At 40.6% G+C, this 11,875-nt stretch overlaps 1 protein-coding gene across 1 annotated transcript; it reads left to right on the top strand.

Annotated features, from left to right (window-relative positions):
- The first annotated feature begins 1,390 nt into the window (after positions 1-1,390).
- On the top strand, positions 1,391-10,128 carry si:ch1073-126c3.2 (uncharacterized protein LOC555816 homolog). Its single transcript, XM_034185168.1, has 5 exons — positions 1,391-1,423; positions 1,572-1,686; positions 4,295-4,407; positions 4,491-4,605; positions 9,951-10,128. Exons 2-5 carry the CDS (start codon positions 1,644-1,646, stop codon positions 10,124-10,126), a joined length of 447 nt encoding a protein of 148 aa, XP_034041059.1. The 5' UTR covers positions 1,391-1,423; positions 1,572-1,643; the 3' UTR covers positions 10,127-10,128.
- Positions 10,129-11,875: the final 1,747 nt, after the last annotated feature.

Genomic DNA, 11,875 nt, shown 5'->3' on the forward strand with positions numbered 1-11,875 from the left:
ATGCCAACTCTGATTGAAAATGAACGGAAGTTGGTCACTTTGCTTCTGTGACCAAGGGGTGATGGGGTCCTAGCTATGCTTGACAGCATTTTAAATGATGAAATGCCTTCTACTGGACAAACTACATAATGGCACCATTTCCAAGAGCCAAGGTGTTCTGCACTTTTTTTCTTTAATTCATTAAAGAGATACAATACCTTTTTTCCATATGAAATAAATAAAGTCTAGATTAATAAAAGACAAAAAAAAAAAAAAAACAGTCACAGTTTTAACAGCACAATGTTTATTTTCCAGGGACAGAAAAATTCTTACCATGTTTCGTGACGGCACAGATGCAGTTTGCTTTTCCCGTTTCTTTAATATTTCAGATGTGTTCATGAATTTAATTCAAGCCAGTGCCATTCCACAGATTCTTGAGTCATTATTAAACTTTTTTTATGTCTTTCTCGGCATCATCCCTCTGTCCGATGTAGCTCTGTAACACAGACATGCCACAAAATACTTCTTTTAAAAAGTTGATGACTAAAAGTATCCGATGTCTACATGCTACATTTAGCAGCACTCACACAGTGTCGCCGTAGCAACCAACCAGTCCCGCTTCACGACAACTGTCGTAACAGCCACACTTTGAATGGGCATTTTTCTCCGGAGTTCTGTGCATTCGAGGACACTGATTTGTATCTGTTGTACAGATCAGTGTCGGACAGAGAATCCTTCTGTCATTTACAACAGTTATCAGTTGTCGTTTGGAACACACAGAGCTGTGAGAACTCCACGGAATTCATTGCGGGGGGATTATATAAAACTTGCACAATGTCGTTAAAAAAAAAAGAAGGCTTTGTTATAGGCATTTTAAAAACTCAGTGACGATCATGATTACAGAGCAAAATATTACCCCCCAATGATGAATTCCGTTTTCACAGCCCTGTGTTTTCCAAACGACAACTGATAACTGTTGTAAATGGTAGACATTCAAAATAGTATCACAGACGTCAAGTAATTTACAAATCTGTGTGTTGCTTGATTAAAATTGGGACAAACTGATGATTTTAAGTGTAGCGCATGAGATCCAACCAAAGTTCATTACAACTGTTTGACAAATGTTGGCTTTCCAGTGACTCAAAGACAACATTGGCCAATCATGTAAACTTTGCTCCCTCAGCCTTAAATTCACTCGTCCAGGTTTTATTTTGGCACTTGTGTCTGAAGAACTCGGCAAACATGGCATTGAGGACAGCGGTGATTTGGCTCTGCTCGCTGGCGGGTAATGTTGAAAATCCCGGTAAAGATGGCTCGTACATAAACTCAACACAATGACTTTTTACTTCTCTCTCTCTTTCATTCAGTTCTGTCAGCAACACGAGGAGATCCAACATGCAGCTCACAATATCAACACTTTGAGCAGCTGTCAGCCGATCTGAAGGTAAAGTTCTGAACACCGACGTGAACACAGTTTAACTCAGGATTGGAAACAATGAACTGAGGTTTAATTCCCCCAGCGTGATGTTTGCTTTCAACATGAGAGGAAGAATAAATAAAAAATGACCTGTTTGTTTGACATGAACCATCAGGTGGCGACAGAATGCAGCAAAAACTTGTCAGCTGAGTGGAACAGTACACAGGCAGCTGAGCTGCTACAGGATATGAAGACACTGAGGGAGGCTCTGCACAAACACCAGCTGACAGGTCGGTGCACAACATCGTATAAACCATGGGCCGGGCAAAGAACAACATCTCTAGGAAATGACAAAATTTTACACTTGCAAACTAGGACCCTTTTTGGGAGGCTACACATTTTCCAGAATAAGATTCTTAAATTATGCCTCTGTACTCATGGACAAGTAGGGTATGTGCAGCACCAATAAGGATGTGGTCACCTTGAAACTTGACCTATTGACCCCCAAAGACACTGACCTTCACCCTATGAAATGTGGCTGATCTTCTCAAAGCAGTTCCAGAATCCACCTCCAAATTGGACTGAACATCTTTTCTTGACTCTGATGACCTTTGCCTGAATGAACCCATTAAAATCTGTCCTGGGTTAACCTTTGCCTCCATGCCAGGTTTGGCAGTAATTGTCACAAGGACATGGGGGAGTAGAGGACCAGTCAGAAATGACTTTGACCCCAGTGATTGACATTAGGGCAATTCCAGAAACATGAGGGAAACCAATAAGCACTCCTCAAATTATATATATATATATATATATATATATATATATATATATATATATATATATATATATATATATATATATATATATATATATATATATATATATATTATAGTCCAGTACAGAGAATTTAATTGGGGGGAAACTTCAATGGAAAGTGATTTTTAATTATGAATGGGGTCAGCCTTCACAATAAAATGCTCCTAATGGGCCTCATGTATCAACGTTGCATACGGCGATATTTGAGCGTATATGGGGTGTACACCAAAACGGCTGCGCTACTTGGCATTTATCAATGTGGTCGTTGGCGTACGCTGCGCTGAAAATATACACCAGGTCAAGAGGTGGCGTAAATTATACACCAAAATGAACCAGCGCTGGAATCCACACAAAAATGAAGATGATCAACATGATAAACAGTGCCATTATACAAATCAATGCATATGTTACATAAATAACACTTTCCTGATTATACTACATAATAATCAATACAAATCCCGCCTTTGCAGGATTGTTATGGAGCATTTTTCGCCTTTTTCTCCAGACTTCGAGCCTGGAGCCAGAGCAGCGCTGAGCTTAACTTCATGTGGTGTGATCGTTTTAGACTATGAAATTGATAATAACAACTGTAGTTTCGTCATTCCCTTAATTCGCCCGTGCTGCAACCAGGTTTTGTCATCTCCATTCAGTTGTCACAATAAAATAAATACAGAAATATCCACATGTCAAGAATTATTGACATGTGAAAAGAGAATACAGTGGTCCCTCGCTATAACGCCGTTCACCTGTCGTGGCCTCGGAGTCTCGCGGAGTATTTAGTCCAATTTTGCATGCCTTTTTTTTTAGTGTTCTGTGTTCTGCGTATCTGTTTATAAGAATCTTGTTGCCCAGAAGAAAAAAAGAGTGCCAACAACTACTCATAACTGTGTTTGTCACTCGGAAACAAACACCTGCTGCAGCGAGATGTGAGTGGAAAAGGCGCGGCGTCAGAACGCAGAGGCCCGATCTGTGAAATACTGGTCAGTCACTATTAATAATTTCTTTTGTGTCCGACCTCGTTCATTGATCGTTAAAATGAATTTGTTAGTTCTAAATGCCATCATAATTATTTATAGGAAAACGTTCTATTTTTATTTCTCAAACAAATGTTTGGGCCTGAAAACAGTTTGGTATTATTTTCCTACTAAGGTTTGAACTTTGAGAGTGTTTACACACGAGAGAAAAGTGAGAAAGTGTATAAACTGTGTAGTGAGGGGTTTTACAGCTTTGAAACGTCTATAATAATTGTAAAAAATAACGCTGACTACGTCGCGGTTTCACATATTTCGGGCTATTTTTAGAACGTAACTCCAGCGATTAATGAGGGACCACTGTAACACTTTATTGATTATATACTACAAAACAATTGATACGACGGCCGCTTTTGACGCTCTATTGGCACGCGTCATGATTGGTGGAGTTCTTTTTCATTGCCGTCTTTCCAGCTTCTATGTCGTAAAATGAGGGTGTGTCTGAAGCAGAGTCTGAATATTTATGGGCGTGTTTATTATAATTACGAGCGTTTCCACCCACCGCATTTATCAAGATCACGTCAGGCGTACGCCAGAAATGGGCAGGTGCGCACTGCTTGATACATGTCACGGAGACATTGGTGTATTTCAAGTTTACGCCACAAGTGCACAACATTGATACATGAGGCCCATTGTGTGAAAGCACTTCATATTTCCATTGAAATGCTGGAGGGTGCACAGATATTTGAATGTTTTTATTTTGAAATTTCAAGCCCAACAGTATGATGGCGTTAAAACAATGAGTCTGCTTTAATTTCAGGTTGATTTAATCCAAATCAGCTGAATGAACAAATCGGTATGAACACTTTTTTAAAATGTTGTGTATGTCATTTACACAGCAACATGTGTAAATGTATTTATTTTAATGTGTACACTTTGTCCCACTCCTAAACTGTGTGTATGGATCATGTAGCTATTATTATTTAATCTCTGGGACAATAATGTTTCAGCTGGAAAAGCAGAAACTGGCAAGTAGAAATTGAAGGACTACAAATTAAATCTGAATGAATATTTAATGAGTTCCTTCATGTGGATTTTTTTTCCATCCTAGAATGCAAAGATGCAGAGCCAAAAGAGTGCCCTGAAGCTGAAGTGCCCCAAAACGGAGGCCTGATCTGCATCCCTTTTGGCAACAAGCGATACTGCAAACCTATGTGCAACCATGTAGGTTTCAGGTGGAAACGTGGCGTTATGAAGCATGTGTCAGACAATCTGAACACATGAAAATGTTTGCTGTCTTCATGCAGGGCTATGATTTTGGTTTCATCAGAATCAGTCGCTTGTATGAAGAATGCAGTAAGGAGACGAAGTATAAGTGGACGACTCAGTACGTCGGAGGAAACAGACTGGCTGTGTGTGACGGTAAGGACGGATTTTATGAAGTGACACACACAGAGCAGCTGGAGCTCGACCAGTATACTGGTCCATATGAACATATTGGTATCTCTTATTTTTGCCAATAAGAAACTATTTTACCAAATACCCAATGCAAAATAACACTTTGGCTGTTCATTCCGTAAGAGGGTATTACCTAAAATACTGCCAAGCATGGCTGGGACTAGTGCTGTGTTGAAAAGTTCGATTCTCATTTTAATTCCCACAGATCTTTTTTTTCCCCTTATATACGAGGTCTGTTAGAAAAGTATCCGACCTTTTTATTTTTCTTTCAAAAACCTGATGGATTTGAATCATGTGTGCTTGCATGAGCCAACCTTGAACCTTTGCGCGCATGCGTGATTTTTTTTTTTCCACGCCTGTCGATTACATCATTTGCTTGTAAGCAGCCTTTGTGTGAGGATGGGTGGAGTCTCTCGTCGTTTTTTCTTTGCAAGGAAATGGTGGAACGACTGGAGCAGCGCGACTGCATCAAATTTTGCCAGAAACTGGGCGACAGCCAGGTGGAAACCATTTGGATTATTCAGACGGCTTTCGGTGACGATCCTATGGGCATCACACAGATTAAGGAGCGGTACAACCGGTTTAAAGATGGCCGCACAACGGTGGAGAGCGAGCCGTGCTCCGGGCAGCCATCAACATGCTGAAATGACCAGATCATTTCAAAAGTGAACGCTGTGGTGATGTGGGACCATCGTGTGACTATCCGAGAAATTGCAGAAGAGGTGGACATCAGCACTTTTTTGGCACATTCCACTGTGACAGAAGATTTTGCCATGAAAAGAGTGGCGGCAAAATTCATCGGCACGAAGCTGATGGCGCAGCAAAAACGCCTCCGTGTTGAAGTCTCACAGGACATGTGACATGCCCAGCTCTTCCACAATTTCTCAGATAGTCACAAGACTGAAAAAAAGCCACTGAAAGCCGTCTGAATCTTCCGAATGGTGGAAGAGCTGGGCATGTTACAACCTCAGACCTTGTGTGTGTGTGTGTGTGTGTATATATGTATATATATATATTTTTTATATATATTATATATATATGTATATTATATTTTATATATAAAATTATAAAATTATAATATATATATATTATATATTTATATATTATATATTTTATATATATATATATATATTTTTTGAGTGTATATATATATATATATATATATATATATCAATCAATCAATTTTTTTATATAGCGCCAAATCACAACAAACAGTTGCCCCAAGGCGCTTTATATTGTAAGGCAAGGCCATACAATAATTATGTAAAACCCCAACGGTCAAAATGACCCCCTGTGAGCAAGCACTTGGCTACAGTGGGAAGGAAAAACTCCCTTTTAACAGGAAGAAACCTCCAGCAGAACCAGGCTCAGGGAGGGGCAGTCTTCTGCTGGGACTGGTTGGGGCTGAGGGAGAGAACCAGGAAAAAGACATGCTGTGGAGGGGAGCAGAGATCGATCACTAATGATTAAATGCAGAGTGGTGCATACAGAGCAAAAAGAGAAAGAAACAGTGCATCATGGGAACCCCCCAGCAGTCTACGTCTATTGCAGCATAACTAAGGGATGGTTCAGGGTCACCTGATCCAGCCCTAACTATAAGCTTTAGCAAAAAGGAAAGTTTTAAGCCTAATCTTAAAAGTAGAGAGGGTGTCTGTCTCCCTGATCTGAATTGGGAGCTGGTTCCACAGGAGAGGAAACTGAAAGCTGAAGGCTCTGCCTCCCATTCTACTCTTACAAACCCTAGGAACTACAAGTAAGCCTGCAGTCTGAGAGCGAAGCGCTCTATTGGGGTGATATGGTACTACGAGGTCCTTAAGATAAGATGGGACCTGATTATTCAAAACCTTATAAGTAAGAAGAAGAATTTTAAATTCTATTCTAAATTCTATTATATATATATATATATATATATATATATACACGCAACACTTTTGGTTTTGCTCCCATTTTGTATGAGATGAACTCAAAGACCTACAACTTTTTCCACATACACAATATCACCATTTCCCTCAAATATTGTTCACAAACCAGTCTAAATCTGTGATAGTGAGCACTTCTCCTTTGCTGAGATAATCCATCCCACCTCACAGGTGTGCCATATCAAGATGCTGATTAGACACCATGATTAGTGCACAGGTGTGCCTTAGACTGTCCACAGCAGGGATTTTGGTCCACTCCTCCATACAGATCTTCTCTAGATTTTTCAGGTTTGGAGCTTCAGCTCCCTCCAAAGATTTTCTATTGAGTTCAGGTCTGGAGACTGTCCAGGCCACTCCAGGACCTTGAAATGCTTCTTACGGAGCCCCTCCTTAGTTGCCCTGGCAGTGTGTTTGGAGTCATTGTCATGCTGGAAGACCCAGCCATGACCCATCTTCAATGCTCTTACTGAGGGAAGGAGGTTGTTTGCCAAAATCTCACAATACATGACCCCATCCGTCCATCCTCCCTTCAATACGGTGCAGTCATCCTGTCCCCTTTGCAGAAGAGCACCCCCGGAGTATGATGTTTCCACCCCCATGCTTCACAGTTGGGATGGTTTTCTTGGGGTTGTTCTCGTCCTCTAAACATGGTAAGTGGAGTTGATTCCAAAAAGCTCTATTCTGGTCTCATCTGACCACTTGACCTTCTCCCATGCCTCCTCTGGATCATCCAGATGGTCACTGGTGAACTTCAAACGGGCCTGGACATGTGCTGGCTTGAGCAGGGGGACCTTGCTGCCCTGTAATCTGTATGACTGTGGTCCCAGCTCTCTTCAGTATATATATATATATATATATATATATATATATATATATATATATATATATATATATATATATATATATATATATATATATATATATATATATATATATATATATACGAGGTCTATTAGAAAAGTATCCGACCTTATTATTTTTTTCAAAAACCATATGGATTTGAATCACGTGTGATTACATCAGACATGCTTGAACCCTCGTGGGCATGCGAGAGTTTTTTCACGCCTGTCGGTTACGTCATTCGCCTGTGGGCAGTCTTTGAGTGAGGAGTCGTCCACCCGCTCGTCGATTTTTTTCATTGTTTAGGAATGGCTCAGAGACTGTTGCTTTGTTTGATAAAATGTTTTTCAAAACTGTAAGGCACAACTGAGTGGACACCATTCAATAAATTCAGCTGGTTTTCGGTAAAAATTTTAACGGCTGATGAGAGATTTTGGTCTGGTAGTGTCGCTTTAAGGACGGTCCACGGCGCCTGACGCCGATCTGCGCTTCGAGGCGGCAGCATCTTGCCGTTTCAAGTTGAAAACTTCCACATTTCAGGCTCTGTTGACGCAGTAAGTCGTCAGAGAACAGAGAACTTTCAGAAGAAGTCGGCATGAGGAGTTTATTCGGACATTCCATTGTTAACGGTCATTTTGTAATGAAAGAACGTGCGGGCAGAGTCGCATGTCGGGCTGGACCCGACCGCGGGGGGTCGCGGCAGGAAAAACACCTCTGTTGGAAATCTTAACGGGCAAGTTGGAACATGCCCAAGCTGTTAAACAATTTCTCAGTTACTCACTTGTTGAAAGCCATTAAAAGCCGCCTGAATTTTACAAATGGTTTTCAACACGGAGGTGTTTTTCCTGTCGCGGCGCACACAGATTTGCCGAGTCGTCACGGAAACGACTCGGCGAATTTGCGCGTACGTCTTTCATTAAAAAAATGTCCTTAAACAGTGGAATGTCCGCATAAATTCCTCATGCCGGCCTCTTCTGAATCTTCTCTGTTCTCTCACGATGTCCTGGGTGAATTAAGCCTTAAATTAGGATGTTTTCAGCTCGAAACAGGCCGACGACAGCGCCTGGAAGCGCTGCAGGACGTCCCGCTCCGTGGGAAGTCCTTACACTGACAGAAACACCCCATAATCTCTCATCAGCCGTTAAACTTTTCACAGAAAACCAGCTTAATTTCTCGAATAGTGTCCACTCGGATATTCCTCACAGGTCCAGAAACATTTTTGATAAAGCAACGCGCGCCGTCTCGAGCAGCGTGTGAAACAAAGGAATTCAGCCGAGGGGGCGGGACCACATCTCACTCATGGCCTGCCCACAGGGAAATGACGTCACCGACACGCGTGAAAAAACTCACACATGCGCACGAGGGTTCAAGCATGATTGGTGTAATCGCATGTCATTCAAATCCATATAGTTAAAAAAAAATAATAAAAGGGTCGGTTTATTATCTAAGAGACCTCGTATATATATATATATATATATATATATATATATATGAACCCCCTGCTATAGGCTATAGGTGGTATCTATTCAAATTTCAATAATCAATTCCAAATAGATTATACTGATTTGATACTGATTTGAATGAGATTTTGGCAAACAACCTCCCCGTTTGAGAGGCCCGTTTGAAGTTCACCAGTGACCGTCTGGATGATCCAGAGGATGCATGGGAGAAGGTCATGTGGTCAGATGAGACCAGAATAGAGCTTTTTGGAATCAACTCCACTTACCATGTTTAGAGGACGAGAACAACCCCAAGAAAACCATCCCAACCGCGAAGCATAGGGGTGGAAACATCATTCTCTGGGGGTGCTCTTCTGCAAAGGGGACAGGACGACTGCACCGTATTGAAGGGAGGATGGATGGGGTCATGTATTGTGAGATTTTGGCAAACAACCTCCTTCCCTCAGTAAGAGCATTGAAGATGGGTCACGGCTGGGTCTTACAGCATGACAATGACCCCAAACACACAGGCAGGGCAACTAAGAAGGGGCTCCGTAAGAAGCATTTCAAGGTCCTGGAGTGGCCTGGCCAGTCTCAAGTCCTGAACTCAATAGAAAATCTTTGGAGGGAGATGGTCCGTCCCATCAGTCTTATAGCCATCATTATTAACTACCAATACCTCATTAATTTGCTGTCAGATGTCACTATAATACTAGCATTACGTTGCGTAACTAGACAATTAAGTAACGGCTCAAAACCAGTTTTAATAACACTAACCCAAATCAATATCAAATTGGTATAATCTATTTGGAATCGATTATTGAAATTTGAATAGATACCAGTCACCCCTTGGTCACATGAGCTATAAGAGACAGAGGTTATCTGTATTTTCGGATTATTAATCGTGAAGTTATTTTAATTATAAAGTCAAATGAGTTTAATAAAATCTGCCATCAGTTTTCACAAAAATGTGACTTATGTATTTTTTGCAGAGCAGCCAGGAAAAGGAGTGCAGCTGCCTTCATTAAACACTTTAGCACATTTTAGATGGTTTTTGTTGTTTAAATTTTTGCAACCATGAAACATTTTCTTCTCTTTTTTTTTCCTCCAGAATCATCAATTCAGATTTCAGGAGCAAAAACTGCATATTTTCCAAAGGATCAGGACTGCCTGGTGACTAAGGCCAACAAGTCGCTGCGGAACAGCGTGATGGACGTTTTTGCATCCGAGCTGAAGAATAAGGGTGTGGTAGGAGACCCGCAGCACGCCTGCTTCATATGCGGGTGACCACCAAAAGAAGAGAAAGTGTTTCTGTCCTTGCTCTGAGAAATAAAAAATAACTTTTTTTCTGATATTGGAAATGTAGAATAAAGGAAACCTGAAATTGAACATTTTGGACCAGAAACAATTACTCTTCAGGAAGTTATTTTAATTGAAGGTGTGAAGACATTAATATTCTCTGCTTCCAACAGTTTACATGTGGTCTTCTGCTAATCTTTATTTCAAATTGAACATTTTTAAATTTTGTCCAAAAAAAAATCATGAAGCTGAATATGGACTCTGAGAAATTATGAGACAGTATCATGATTTTCTCAACACCAAAATATTCAGAATTATTAAAATCCAATTGTAACATTTATTCTTTCACCAAGCATGTCATTAGAGCAGGTCGACACTAGAGGGCAGGATTGTATCACATTTTATCGCTGCTTCCTTTACAGCTCTTCTCACTTCCCTCATCCCATTATTTCCTTCCTGCCTTCTTATTCTTTTTTTTATACTCTCCTGCATTTTCACTATACTTCGTCCCATCGTTTATGGCCTTCTTTGTATTTTTGAATGCATTCCAGTTGCTGCTTTTCTGGTCAGTATGGGTCTTGCTCAGCGTTTTTGTGTTTTTAAATTAAAAATCAGAGTTCAGCTTTGAATGTTTATGTAACCGATTAGAAACATTCTCTACCTCTAACATCTTTTTTTTTTTTTTATGAATCACCAAAGGCAGAGAACGTATAAATGTGACCACCAGGGTGCACAATCTCTGAAAACATGCCTACAAAACCTTCACCAGGACCCTGGGTGTCGGGGTGAGAATTAATAGCTGTGATCGCTTCAATAAGGTCCCAGATAAGTGCTTCATTGGGAATATTTTGAGTATAGTTGTGGCCAGCAGGAGGCAGTAAATGGACTGCATTTATATAGCGCTTTTCCAGGTGATTTCACTGATTAACTGATTCCATCTGCTCAAAGTGATATTAATCAGTGAAATTACCTGGTGCAGTGGGTGGTTACAAAGAAAACCTGCACCCTCTTGGCCCTTTCTGGAATCAGTTTGACACCCATGCAGAACTCCGCCCCTGGATGTTAACATATTTTTTGGAAAATCCATTCGTGGACTTATCTACCTGATGTGATCGCTGCCTACTTTATTTTTTTAATTTGTCATTTCTTTAGCCATCGCAGACTTCTCATATTTCAGTTATGCTGAACCTTTTGTGTAACATCTTTGCAGTTTACTGAAATCAGTATTTTTGCTTCAAGTGAAATACAGGATATGCTAGGTGTAACATGATGATAAAAGACCCAGTTCTCCCAGGTGCTGACTTATCCAGGCCACCTTAGCGATTGTCCCGAGTGATTCTGGGTTGAGTTCTCCTGAGGGATGCTATCTCTTGTTACCTGTTTCTCTTACACTTTCAGAAATGCACCAGAGTATGTATTATTCCCAAAAACATGACGTCAGTGTTTTTCCCACACTTTTCTGAAAAAGGTAAAATGTTTGTGTTAATATCTCAAAAGTGTCTTCTGCTGAAGAGCACGATGTGTTGTTCTTGGGTTTCATGTTGCAGAGGTTTCTAGTTGAAGAACCGCAGGTCCTGATTATTGCATAATGTCCCCTATTGTCCACTTTCACCCACTTTTACACAGGATTACCCCATATCAGGACCAATTATATCCCATTATTCAGGTTTTGTGGGTCTTGATTTATCCCATGTCATGAAACAAGTTTAAAACCTTTCCGATTGCTCACAATGTTCA

Source organism: Thalassophryne amazonica, chromosome 13, assembly GCF_902500255.1.
Source record: "Thalassophryne amazonica chromosome 13, fThaAma1.1, whole genome shotgun sequence".
NCBI lineage: Eukaryota > Metazoa > Chordata > Actinopteri > Batrachoidiformes > Batrachoididae > Thalassophryne > Thalassophryne amazonica.

Excerpts from the sequence above, each read along its gene's own strand:
- si:ch1073-126c3.2 (XM_034185168.1), top strand. The coding sequence starts at position 1,644 with ATGAAGACACTGAGGGAGGCTCTGCACAAACACCAGCTGACAG. Across the intron at positions 4,408-4,490 it reads GCAAACCTATGTGCAACCAT|GGCTATGATTTTGGTTTCAT; the intron begins GTAGGTTTCAGG and ends GTCTTCATGCAG. Across the intron at positions 4,606-9,950 it reads CAGACTGGCTGTGTGTGACG|AATCATCAATTCAGATTTCA; the intron begins GTAAGGACGGAT and ends TTTTTCCTCCAG.